At 42.1% G+C, this 13,682-nt stretch overlaps 1 protein-coding gene across 1 annotated transcript in view; it reads right to left on the reverse strand.

Annotated features, from left to right (window-relative positions):
- The window catches only part of SMPD3 (sphingomyelin phosphodiesterase 3), a gene marked incomplete at both ends in the record, with an annotated part of 30,490 nt that extends 17,096 nt beyond the window's left edge, over nt 1-13,394 (reverse strand). The window contains 2 exons of the mRNA XM_084215160.1: nt 203-278; nt 12,063-13,394. Coding sequence (XP_084071286.1) covers nt 203-278; nt 12,063-13,394 — 1,408 coding nt within the window. The remainder of the gene's footprint in view (nt 1-202; nt 279-12,062) is intronic.
- Between the last annotated feature and the right edge of the window lie 288 nt (nt 13,395-13,682).

Raw genomic sequence — 13,682 nt, forward strand, 5'->3', positions numbered from 1 at the left:
AAATACCAGAATTTGGTCAAGATGGAGCAAAGACAATTACTAAGGGGTAGTTTTTGTTTGTGCCCCATAATAATTACTCTGAGACTGAAGATATGAAGGGTTGGGGATACTTGTCTACCCTTCTTTGCACTATTGCTCTTGTGCACAAAATTACCACCCCTGGAAATAGAGACAAACAAAGATATGACTCTTAGGACAGTACCTGCAATAGCTTGCAAGTGAGTGCAGGAAATGTATCCCACAATTCTTTGGTCCTGAGGTGTACTTCCCACTTGCACCTGGAAGGGAAGAAATAAAAAGGTGATTAATGGAAGAACTCATACAACTCTACTTCCAAGCCCATCTGTGCAGCCTTTTTTACCATTCTTTCCAGCCAACTCTGTTTTGAAACCAGAAAAAACTGCCAGAGACACACACTGAGGCTTCCTGATCAGCACACTGACCCTTTGCACATCACCATGTTCAGTGTTTGATTTTGATCTGCACACATGAAAAAATGTTCCTTTCTCCTGTTTTTGCAGTCCCATGGCTCCCTGGCCCAGCTCTCATTCCCATGTACAATCCAGACCCACCACTCAAGTGCCTTATAAACCAGTATTACCAGCAGCCTGCTTCTTGCTGCCTGAGTATGACTAGAATGCAAAAGGAAAAATGCCAGGAAAAAGGATGAAATATTAAACAGATATTGTGTTTGATCATGTTTTCTCCATTCCACAGTAAGTTTTGTATTTTGATGGATTTTTTACATTCTTCTGCAAAGGTGTTGGGGGCCTTGGTGTGGCTCAGCAGTGTTTGCATCCTTCAGCTCACGGCAGCAGCCCCCATGCCTGTCAAGCAGACAAAAACACTGTGTGGAATCCTGTTCTTACACACAGAAGAGGAAGAGCTTCCAGGGAAGCTGGAATGTAATATAATTCCTCATCTATATCTTAAGCTACAATCCTTTAAAAATGTACTTGCAGGTAGACACACAAGCAAATTAAAATAAATTTCTGGTTTAGAATAAATTTGTGATTTTTTTTAAATCAAGTTCTGGTTTAGGCTTTCAACTCTATTGGTAATTTTGGCAGTTCAGGACTTGGCTGCAAATCAAAATTCCAAATGAAAAATGGATAAGTGTTGTATTGTGGCAAGAAACTAGTTTGAGTCTACGGTTTTCTTGTTGACAGTTTCTGTGGCAACACTGCATGAATTAAAGAAAATGCCCACAGAGGAAAACTGTACCCAGGGCTCAGAAAACACCACCACAAATGACTCTGCTTCACAAGGCTAGGCTCAAATTTTATCTGACACCTCTAAATAACAAGCAGGGCTCCATTTCATATGGACACAATTTTGTCAGCTTGGTTGGTTTTCTTGTTTTTCAGCTATTCGAGAACCAGCTGATATATTTTATAACTGAAAAGGCAGCTTTGCAGTAAGTGAATTTAGAAGTCATTTGTACTTAACAATGCCTTGTTAACTTTGAGGGTTTGTGCCAGCCAGGGGAGTAGGTAATAAACAACTGGCATTATTCTGTCCTCAGTCTGTTCAGTCCTTTTTCAGACAGTTTCACAAATGGATATTGATGGTGTTCTTATTGCTGTCCCCACTCAGCTAACCTGCTGCAGGGAGGCAGAGGGAGCCAAAGCAAACACAGGCCATCCCTGGAGCTTCCAGGGCAGGAGATTCTCCTGAGCTCCCAGGACTGCAGCAGTCTGAGGATGGGCAGCAGTGCTGGATGGATATCAGGGATTGCTGCAGGAGCTGCACTGCACACACCTCTCCCTCCTGCCTGGACATCCCAGGGCCCTGCTGAACCATAAGGAGCTTTCTCTCCAACTTTTTTGTGCAACATAAGCCATTCCAGTAGAGAAGTGGAAAACAGTTCAGGACAGGCATGTGAATGAACCATCTCTTCCAAACTTAGTAATTCAAAATCAGGGTTTCTCTTCAATGCTATTAAAAAACCCCTAAACTATAAAGTCCACTTGTTTGCAAATGTGCCATGTTTCCTGCAGCAGAGGGCAGGTGTGGATGTCACACACCTTTCAATGTCACCACTCTGGGAGGAGAACACTGCACATAAAGTATTCTGCCTTAGAGCAGGAATGTGCTCCTTGGAATCCCCTTATTGACCAAAGCAGATGGAGTCATTCCAGTGTTTCTATTCAAAAAGCAGAAAAGATTTAATTGTAACAGCTGAACATCCAAACATAAATTATAGCCCAATTGAGCTAGGAGGAGAGGAGAGGAGAGGAGAGGAGAGGAGAGGAGAGGAGAGGAGAGGAGAGGAGAGGAGAGGAGAGGAGAGGAGAGGAGAGGAGAGGAGAGGAGAGGAGAGGAGAGGAGAGGAGAGGAGAGGAGAGGAGAGGAGAGGAGAGGAGAGGAGAGGAGAGGAGAGGAGAGGAGAGGAGAGGAGAGGAGAGGAGAGGAGAGGAGAGGAGAGGAGAGGAGAGGAGAGGAGAGGAGAGGAGAGGAGAGGAGAGGAGAGGAGAGGAGAGGAGAGGAGAGGAGAGGAGAGGAGAGGAGAGGAGAGGAGAGGAGCTTTCATAAACACTGTCTGATTAAAAATAAAGCTCAAAAGCAAGAGCTAAAGACATTAGCATAATTTGAATTTCCTTGGAAAATGCCAGCAAGGAAGTGCATCCAAAGCAGCTTGTCTCCCAGATTTCACATTTCCTCCAGGTTTTTTGACTTTTAGGGGCTTGTAATTTCTTTTGAGAGGGAGGACTGATGGCAACCACTAAACTGAGTATATTTGGTGTATAATCATAATGGAGGCAATTATTTGTGACAACTACTAGAGGAGTAAATAAAATACCTTTGTATCCTCCTAGTCAGTTCCCAGCTACAGTAGAGACATTACTGTATTAAATACAATCTGAAGTAAAATAGCAAGAAAAGTCTGTTTATTCAGTCTAATTTGGTATTTCACAGATGGACAAGGACTGTGGGTTGTGCAGACAGGAAACCTACTTGACCTCTGAAATACAAGCCCTGTAATTCTACATGAAAGCATTCTTTTGTGTGGCCAAGGAGCTATTTCAGATGTTGCATTTTCCAGGCTGTGCTGGATGCTGCTGACGTGGCAGGAGGACAAGGCTGAGTCTCCAGCTCAGCCTCCAACGTGGACCTTGGCAGGAGGGCTCTGCTTCCACCACACCAAGTCAGCACTTCACAAATAGAATTTTAGCTGCTTAACACAGGAGAAACATCTACAGTCACATTTACAAAGGAAATAGATGTAAACAAATGAGCCAGAGTGGCTCTGTCACTTAAGCCTGACTTAAGCTCACCTCAGCTGCTCTACATTGGTAGCTGTGTGTCAATAACACATTTATTGAACCATCCTTCTGCAGGGATCTCCTTCAGGCACTGCTTTCTAAAAATCACCATACAGTCTGGATTGTGCCACGAGCAATTCCTCTTTGTGCATGGAAATGTACAGGAAGAAAAGATCTAAATAAGGTCCCAATGTTTTAAAATTTTTATTTTTAAATGATCACAGGAGGAAAAATGTATGTGATAACCTGTTAAACTCTGGAGGTAAAATTAAAACTGGCTGAACCTATTTGTGGTTTAATAAAGTGTCCAGTTATACAATTTGCACATTAAAAAATTAGCCTTTTTCACAATTATGCTGAAATATGCAAACTTTATTCAAATTCTCACAAAATTTGCAATAATCAAATTATTCAAACATTGAGAAGCTAAAAGTGGATTCAGATCCCTGTTACACCACTGACCATTACATTTTGTTTTTTCTTGGGAGGGAGCCATAAAAATCTCATTACAGATGGGAAAGAGAGTTTTTCCCTTAAGGGGGAAATCCTGCTAAGGGTATGTTTGGAGTCCAAAATGCCATTTCCTGCTGCTGCAGATTTATATTTGTCTCCTACCTGCGAATGAAATAAGAAAGTGCAAAACTGACTGCTCTGAACTTTTGTTTTCCAAGTACTGGCTGTGTCAAGCACACAAAAATACTTGACATCAAGTACATTTTATTAAAAGATTTCATCTCAATGCCACAGCACATCAGTACAATCTGTTGGAGACACCACGCTGGGATGGTGCTGTGCTGGGCAAGACTGGGAATATTCCTAGAATTGTTTTGCAAAAGCTTGTTCTACATGACTGAGGGGTGGTCTGTCCTCCACTGAGAGTGGCATCAGGTAAGAAATGGCTCATGAAAGAAATCAAGGCAACAAGGTTATGGCAGAAAGATTCTTGTTGACAGGGAAAAAACCTAATGAGTAGCAAGAACTGAAATTTCAGAGCTACAGCAAGGGAAAATAACTTGAAATTTAATCACACTGCTTGCTATCATGGGAATTTTCTGGGCTACCTGGAAAATTTTGCACATCTCATGTTTCCCATGTGCTGGCACAGTAAGTATACAAAGCTGCAAACTTGACAAATACCTTGTCTCTTAAGAGTTTATATTTACACACGTCTGTTCCAGCAGTGCAAAACAATTCTATCACATCTGGATGATAGATGTCAAGGAAAGCATCAACAGATACTTAAACAAAACCCATGAGAATGCTGCTCCAGTACTGGGGCATTTCTCTTCCACCTTGAAAAACAGCTTCAGACAGGTCATTGCTGTGTTAGCAAATCATCAAGTGCTCTGAAGGAAATGCTCTTTAAAAATTTGAATTGTGCATGAGAAATCTCACTTGATTAAAGAACCAATCTAGAGTCTCAAATACTGGCCAATATTATGTACACAAACCCAAAATATTTGTTATGAGGAGAACTTAATGTTTAGTGTCTTTTTCTAGAAGCTTCACATTGCCAGGAGGGAGCCATTAAAAAATAAAATAGTTCCTTAAAAGTGTACCCTCCAAAACAAAGGAGTTATTAACATACAAGTTCAAGCACATGTGATTGCCTCTCCCTTCAGGGGAGGCAAATCCTGGTATGCAAACCAGATGAGAGCTAAAATTTGGGCATACTCATGGACAAAGTTCTTCACAAAGTCTGTTACCCCACAATCTCCATGTGGCCAATAAAGCCAGAGCTGGGAAAGGTAAATAACCTGCCTGCAACATTGAGACTTCTTCAGGTAAATTGGGATCTCCCCAGCCTAGCTCCAGCCTCAACCAGTATAGTTTAATCTCATCTTGGGCTGTAAATGAGGAAAACCTTCCATTTCATCCACTTAGGTGACCATGGAGGTGTCAGTTTTGGCACTGAAATAAATGTAACCATAGTGCTGCTCCCTGCATTGCCCTTCTGAATGAAGAGGGTAAGTCACCAAAGTACAGAACTCTCCAGGAAATGAATTCACAGCCATGGCAGGAACCACACTAATGATGCTCCTGCTATGAAGAAAAACTAACCAGGCTGAAAGAACCTCTGCGTGCTCTGGGGAGGAAAAAAAACCCTCTCTCCCTAAAAACAGAAGTATGAACATGGCATTTGTAAAGAACATCATCTGCACAGGGGCCTTGAGTAACTCTTTGTGTTGGAAATAAAACACCTCAGAGAGAGAGTAAGGGCAGGGCACGGAAACAGAATTTACAGTCGATGTGACAGCGACTTACTCCCACAGAAATATTCATCTTACCATATGTGGCCAATATTGTCTAAGTTCAAGGGAAGCTCCCTTAAAAAGAGCCTGAGATTGAGGAGAATTGCTGTGGATAAAGCAGGTGCACATGCACAGAGAGTGGCATTTCCACACACGCTGCAGGGCTGGTGCCCTGAGATGTGCTCGGAGCCTCCCTGTTCCGCTGCAGCGGGGATGTCATTATGTAACCCACTGCAACTATAATGAGTTTGCAGCGAGGAAGGGAAAAGGAAGAAATGGAAAACATAATTTGTTTTCTTTCCAGTACAACATTTCTGTAATCTTCCAAATTGTATCCACCTCTCCTGGAGTTTTTTTCCCATTTCAGCAAATTTCCAATACAAGTGGGAGAGGCAGCATTAAGAACCTAACTGGGACAGCCAAACTGTCCCAGTCCTCATTCCTGTTACTGCTAGGAGAAGATGCCAAGGAGAACTTGCAGCTACTCCCATTCCCACTTCAAACATTCCTGTCCCACAGAGACGACTTAGATTAGTCACAACTCCCAAGAAAGGTGTATTTTTGGTTAGCTGAGACATGGTGCAAAAAGATGTATCTTATTTTCTGTCCTTTAACAGCTCTGCCTTTTGCCTTCAGAAATATGTAGCAGCTTCTAAAGAAGACACGTTGGTTGAATGCCTATTTTATTATAATAAACATGTGTTTTAAGTATATTAAAGAAGTTTAAAATGTTATAGAAATGAGCTGAAAATTGTGTGGTACTCTGCAATTCTTTCTAGCTACACTTGCACTTGATTATTTCAGAATCCAGAATATTCCCACCTGCCATGTGCAACAATCACTGTTATATGAACTCAGAGAATTTGTTATTTGGCAAAGCTTCATTAAACACATATATGAGGGAAAGTGGCTGTAAATTGGTGCCACTAATGAAGGGCTCTTCCTCTTCGGAAGAGGAAAGCCCACGACTCACATTTTCTCAAATCTGTATTTCATTTTGCACAACAGTTTTTATTTATCCCCATTAATGAAGGGGAAAAGGACCATGATTAATAACATTAATCACATCAAAGTGAAGGAACATGGTACAGTGCCATGGTAGAGTCGTTTTTTTTGTTCTTTTTTTAAGAAGGTCTCAGTTTATTGGACTCCATCCAATTCCTGCATTAACATTTTACAGCAGAAACTCAGCATGTGGAAAATGTTTAGGTTACCCTCCTGCCTTAAATGGCACAGCTTTAGAGTCATCTAAACAAATTCATGAGCAGCACTAGACATTTCTTTTATACATCTTGGGATAACTGTAGGTACTGGCCAACTGATCCAGGTCGAGAAAATCTAACCCCTGGAAACTCTAGATGTTCTTTGGCTGGGGGCAGAAAGGAGCCATTCCCCTTTTCTGTGCAATCCTGAGGCCCAAAATCTTCCCCTCGACCCAGGGTGGAGCTGCAGCAGCTGCCCCTGCACTCCAGGCACAGCTCACATGGGCTGGCTGGGACAGCAAAGGCAGCTTAAATCACCCAGGTGAAATGCATCTGCATCAGAAATATCAAAAAGGAGACTCACAGAGGTGAATTTAGGGAACCCTCGTTTTCTCACACAAAGCAGGCTCCTTGAGAGGAGAAAACAGTAAAAATTGTGCTTCAAAACGGTTTTGCAATCAGAGCTGCTGCTCCTTCTACCATCTGTTACCACCATATCAGCTCTCTGAAAAACAAGTAGAGCTTTGCACACAGAGCAAAGGTTGCTAGGTTTCCTTTAAGCAATGAATAATAACATGTTCTCTGCACAATTACTGTACTCCCTGAGAACAGCCTTCATTTTCAGAGAATTTGAAAAGTAAATCTGTTAATAACCTTAAGAATTAATATTAATTAAACGCAACTTCTTCCAAAAATCTAGCAAAATCCACAAGACATTCTTTTTCCTTTTGATTTTGAAGAATACTATTAACTGTTCAAACTTCCCACATCAGACTGCAGTTTTGCATTATGCTCACATACTCTGTTTTAACTTAGAATTCTTATTTTTGCTAAAATTGACTCTTTGGCAGATGCCAAAACCCAGAATAGTTTCCTACTAGGAACAGTAGGAAGCACAGCCTTCTACACACCATCTGTATCTCCCAGTCCCACTGGGAGCAAGAAGCCTCCAAAACCTCTCTCAGTCAACAGCCATTTTGAGAATGATGCCTCTTTCACTCACCTCCCTGCTCTGCCTGTGCATCTACAATCTAGCTTAGACTTACATTATTGTTACAAATATTACAATTTAAGGATAAGAGAGGTGAAATTTGTCAGCAAAAGTGAGTTTTTATTAGATTGCTACACTGGAAAAATGTGGACAAACTCATCAGGGCAAGTTAAGGATGCTTTCCAGTTTTGTTGCACTACTGTCCAAAATTCACACAGCATCCCTGGCACAGGGTAACCAAGGCTCCACACCAGATCCTCTGTCTAAAGGGGGATGTTGACATTTTGAAACCTTCTAGTAAATTACAGACAGGTGATGCATTACACAATTTTTGCTCAGCACTCATTGACGCCTTTTAAACTTGATTTAACAACGCTGATTTGTAAAATCAGCATCCAGTCTCTGAAAAGGATGTGTATTTTATATTGCCTTTTAAATCCATCAAAACTACAGTGCATTTACATCATGTGTGAGCCAAAGCTGCAGCTGCAGAGGAGCTGAGGCTGCTGTAATCTGCACCATGCTCCAGACAGACCTGTCCAAGCCAGCTTTTCAGTGCCAGTCACCAGCACAGGGGCTGTGCCAGGCCCCCTTCCCACCTCTGTCTGCAGCTGAGCGGCAGCAGCAGAGAAAATGGAAGATATAAAATGTACAAAGTGACTCCAGGGCTCTTCTCTTCAGCATTTTAAATGAATGTGAAATGCCATGCTGGAACAGAGAGTCTCAGCAGAGTCTCCCAAGGGCCCAGACTGTCAAAGTATGAAAATGGATTGGCTGATTTATGTATTTGCTAACTTCTCCTCTGAGTCTTTATGGCAACTGGGAACAATGGTTTAACACTTCAGACATGACACTGTCACTTGGCTGTGACATTTTCCCCCTTCGTCTTTGCTATTTTTTTCATGTTTTTCTTACATGCCAATGAGACCCTCAGATTGGAGACAAAAGCACTGGTAGAGTTTGAAGAGTTCCAAGTGCCAAATGCAAATTAGTCCTCTTTGCAGAAAATGGACTTCATACAATGGCTCCTCACAACTACGTCATCCTTGTGTCTCCATCCTGCCCTGGAAAGCAGCAGCCACTAGAGATGGAAAAACCAGTCTGATCTCTGTCAGGAAAATGCCAGCAGTAGCACCTTTTGTGGCAGACATCCTTAGGAGGAGAGCAGAGGCAGACTTCCTTTGCACAGGTCTCCAGATAGCTGTTAGCTAGCATGAAAATGTGCTAAAAGCCTCTGTAATTTACTTCCAACTTGGCTCCTTGGTTGTGACACCCTAGGTGTTAAGCCACAATCAAATCACTTTACCTTCCTGTACTTTAGTTTCTCCTTCTATTAAGCAGATATTGACCTTTCTTCATTATGCACTCTGAGACATAGGAATGAAAAGCAGTGGGTAAGAGCTGATTGTTATTACAGCTACTAATAATAATCCTTGAGCTCTGTAAGTCTCTCAGGTAAAACAATTTTGTATGACTAAGCAAATCTCCCAAATCCTTCCAAATCTCTACCTGAACTTTACAATCTAGATAGTGAAGACAGGGCAGGGAAGACAAGGGCAATGGAAAATAATTTCTTATTCATGGGAAACAGAACCCATTCTAAAATGAAAAAATGTGCAAAACACTTGTACCAGGGCAGTAGGGATCTGTTTTGTGTCAGAGTCCCCCAAAGCAGTTTTGTCATTTTCAAATTATTTCAACTTTCTTTAAATATTTAGTTCTGAGACCTTTAATTTATCTCCCTAACAGTTCTGTTTGTAGTAAGGAGACAATCTTACTTACTAAAAAACAATCAGATTCTTTCTCTGAACGTTCTTTTGAATTTAGATGTTGGGTGTTCCTTAAGGTTCAGAATAATCGCAATAAAGGCTTCATCCTCCCCATGACTGGAAACATTGACTGGCTTTGCCCATATTTTCAAGACACATGAGTCTTCTCCCCTCAATTGCTTTGCACAACTTTGGCTTCTAACCAACACAGAGAGCAACTGCTCCTTTACTCAGAGATGGAAGCTGTGCAAGGGGAACAGTTTTCACAAGTATCTTTCCAAAGCAAACCTCAGTTGATGCCTTTTCTGCTTCAGAGATGGGAACACTGCATTCCACAGGAGCCAGGAACTTAAAAACTCAGGGTTTTCATGGGACAGAGGCTCAGCTCCATGCCCCTGGGGAGTGGGAAGCAGTCAGGCCACTCCTGTTCTGCAAGGCTCTCTTACTTTCTTTAAAACCAGAGAAGCTCTGTGCAGGACTGGCTGGTATTATGGGCATTCAGAATTCTGTAAGGGCCAGAAAAAGTCCCACCTGGACACAGGGAGATGAGCTGTGCCTTGGGATGGCAGAGTGCTGGCCAGAACAGCACCTGCCACCCAGAGCTCTGGTACCCTCTGCCAGCTTCCTCCTGCCCAGTGGAACAACTGCACTCATTCCTGCTGACTTCAAAAACAAGCCAGGCTTTCACTCACTGCGTGGAGCTTTTGTCTCTGGAGTCCACACCCATCCAGTTGCTGACTAAGCACCACATCAACAAAAACAGCCTCTAAACCTACTTTATTTCAAAGACAAAATTAAAGGATTATTCCCACTCTGTGTTGTTGCTGGCATCAAAGAAATGAAATATGCACAGTTGGTCATTTAATATACAATTAAGAGAGAAAGAAAATTCATGTTAAGATAGACTTAGAATGAAAAACATTTCAGGTATGAAAAAAAGTATATCAGAATGACACAGGAGGAAAAACAGTCTTATGGCTGGGCAGAACTCTGTTATATTTAAAAGAATGGAGTCATCTTTGGAACTTTATAATAATTGGCCTCTATTCCCTGCTCAACTGTAACATTATTTAACAACTTGGTTCCATAATTAAGTTCATCTTCCCAGTGGAATCTTGAAAAGAGGCTTAATTTTCTGCAAGAGAAATGGAGACATTGCAGCCTGCCTAGCAGGGTGGCAAATCAATGACTCAGCAATGGGCAGTTACAAACAGATTGGCTTTAATCTCTTAATCCCCAATATATGCATATGTTCAAGGGTAGTCTTTGTGACCCCAGAAATATTTATACTGCCCAAGATCTATGTTTATCTTTTGCTTGCAGCAATTTGTGATGAAAAAATAAATTGTTGCTGTTTATAAACATATAAGAGTGCAACACAGAGAGCTTAGACCCAGTTTTTGTAAACCTGTATTCAGATAGGGATTGGCTTTTGCTTATGTCAATGTACATGAAATGCTGAACTATTTTCAGAACCAAAATGCTAATATTTGGGGGGTTTCTTACACAAGTCATAGTACCAAAAGATTTTGCTTTGGTTAAAAACTACAAAGCCTCCCACTGATCCTTATTCACAATCCATATTGTCAATGGCTGCTAATGGCTTTTGTTGAGGACTTGTGACTAGAAAGTACATATAATTTGAGCATCTGATGAACTTTGCCAATGTTGGAAAAGAAGTTCAGGATTTAGTTAGTGAAATCCATTCCAAACTGTGACTAAATCACAAAATCTGAAATTCAGTATTTTGGACATTTTCAGATCTTTCTAGGTTTGGATCTACGGACTTGGATCTCTGGCAAAAATTTTTGATTCTTGATTAATCGCAAATAGAAAAGCCCACTTTCCAGGTTAGAAACAGCACAGCCAGATACTCCCAAGAGTTAAGCATGCACAGCCACTAGGTCTTGGAAAAGCAAATGCAGACTTTCTGCTTTTCATGATTTACAGACATACAACCCCAGGCTTCCTGTTCTCTCTACCATTAGTTAATTTATGTAAACTGTGTTAATAACGCAAAAAAGCTCTGCGCTCCCCAGTGTCCCAGGCATGTTTGTCTTGTTTATCCTTCTTCATATCTCTCCTTACTAATTCTTTTGCAAGCAAGAGAGCAGAGTAGCCATACCTTTCACTGCAATTCTTTCAGTTTTATTATACTGATATTTAGATGTTTGATTATCTTTTGATTGCCAGACAAACACACAACGAGCACAAGCTGGTTTCCAACAGTGATGCTCATTGTACTGTACTCATGTTATGAGGCTTAGAATTTATGCATTTTCTTACAGAGATTTCTGTAAAGAAAGAAATTAAAATATCATGAAAATCACTTCAAATTTTGAGTCTTGAAATTATACTTGAGTTCCACCTCCAAAAGTCGCTCATTGTTTCAGACACATCCTTCATTTTTACACAGTATTCAGGCTACAAATCCCATAAAGATTCTATCTATAACCCATTAGGTCATATCAGGAAATCTAAATCCTAATGTTTCTCATGTCTAAAGAAATGTGAAAATAATGTAACTTTATAACTTGCCACACATACAGAGTCAATACTTACAGCTTCAAAAAGGCTCTTACCTTGAGAAACAAGGCTCCCTTGGAAGCCAAGGAGTCCATTCCTCTTCCATTGGGGTAACAGTGATAGGCAGCATCCATAACAGGATAGCGGCTGGCAAAAAGTAGACCACTGTTCACAAACTTAAAGCTACAGCAGCCATGGCAGCTGTAGACCCCAACATCATAGACGATGTATTCAAAATAGTGATGGAGCTGCTCTTTCAATTTCTCCGCAGCTCTTTTGTCAAACACTTCCTGCAAGCACAGAAAGTCCAGGTTGGCAGGGAAGAAAGCAGAGATCTCATGATCAAAGGTCTCGTCTGTGTGTTTCTTTTTCCGCACTGAAGTCTTCTTCATGATTGAGGCTTTGTAGAGGAGCTTGTTGTTGACAGTGCTTTGGTCCACTGTACCATCTCCAACACGGACTTTGACTAGGGACTCTCGTGAGGCAGAGCAGCTGTCTAAACTCCCAGAATCTCCTTCCTTCTGTTTGTGGTTTGGTGTTTTTGACACCTCTGCATCACCTTCCAGCGAGGGCTCTGCTGGGCCACTGGCACGAGCCTGGCCGTTGACGGTGTCTGCTTCTGTGTCTGACATGTGGCCGTTCTCCTCTCCATTGATACGGACAATGCAAGTGTTTTCTTCTCCCTCGTGTGGCTCTCCACTTCCACCTTTATCTTCTCTGCTCTCCTCGCCGTTGTTCGAGCCACAGTTGTCTCCTTTGTACTCCATTGATGTTGTCCTTTTGATGCCAGCATTAACAGTGCGGTTATCTCCAGCCTGGGGGGAGACCAGGCTGCTGAAACTCGCTGCACTGATGGAGGTGTTGGTGGGAGAATCTATGTATATTTTAATCTGTGGCCTGCTTGCTCCATTTCGGATCCTCCTGCCAATCTCCTTAGCCCTGGCCTGGGTATTGAAAACGTTATTAAACCTTGCCAGGGAATCGGGCAGCAGGCAAACGTTGGCACTGCCGAAGCAGAAGCTTTTCCCGCTCCCTGCTGCCTTCCATTCAGTGAGCAGTGTGGCTCCATTGGCGTGGTTCTTGTCTTTCAGCCTGGAGTAGATGTAGGGCCTTCTGGCTGACTGCAGCGGGGACCAGAGCAAGAAGCCGATCAGAGCGAAAGGAAGAGAGGCCACCAAGAGTGCCAGGTAGATGGGAGTGGTGATAATGATGCAGAGTGCGTGAAAATAGCATGGGTCATCTGCTCTTTGACGTTTTTCATAGGTGGTTGGAACAAAAGAGCCCACGAGCCTGTCTGCTAGCCAGTAACATGGGAAAATCAGGCCCCAGGAAAAAGAATGCAGAACTGACAGAAAGCTGTTGGGAAATGGAGAAGTGTATAAAACCATTGCAACTCAGTTATGACAACACTTCAGGGCCCTACTACATGATGTCACTGTGTCAAACATCCATCAGAACACTGGGAGAGGGATGGGGAAAAAAAAGGTCTGGTCAGGAGATTGTTGGGTTTTTTCCAGTGAGAGTCAATAACAAAACTTTAAGAGCACCATTTCACTGTGTTGGAGTAAAAATGAAACAAGGCCACTGTTTTCGTCTGGCTTTTTGGCATCTGTATTTGTCAAAGGATGTCATTGTTCACTGGGGGCTGCCATAATGAAACTCTCCAGAGGCAAAAC

The sequence above is a fragment of the Fringilla coelebs genome (assembly GCF_963513975.1).
Source record: "Fringilla coelebs genome assembly, chromosome: 14".
In the NCBI taxonomy this organism is placed as follows: Eukaryota; Metazoa; Chordata; class Aves; order Passeriformes; family Fringillidae; genus Fringilla; species Fringilla coelebs.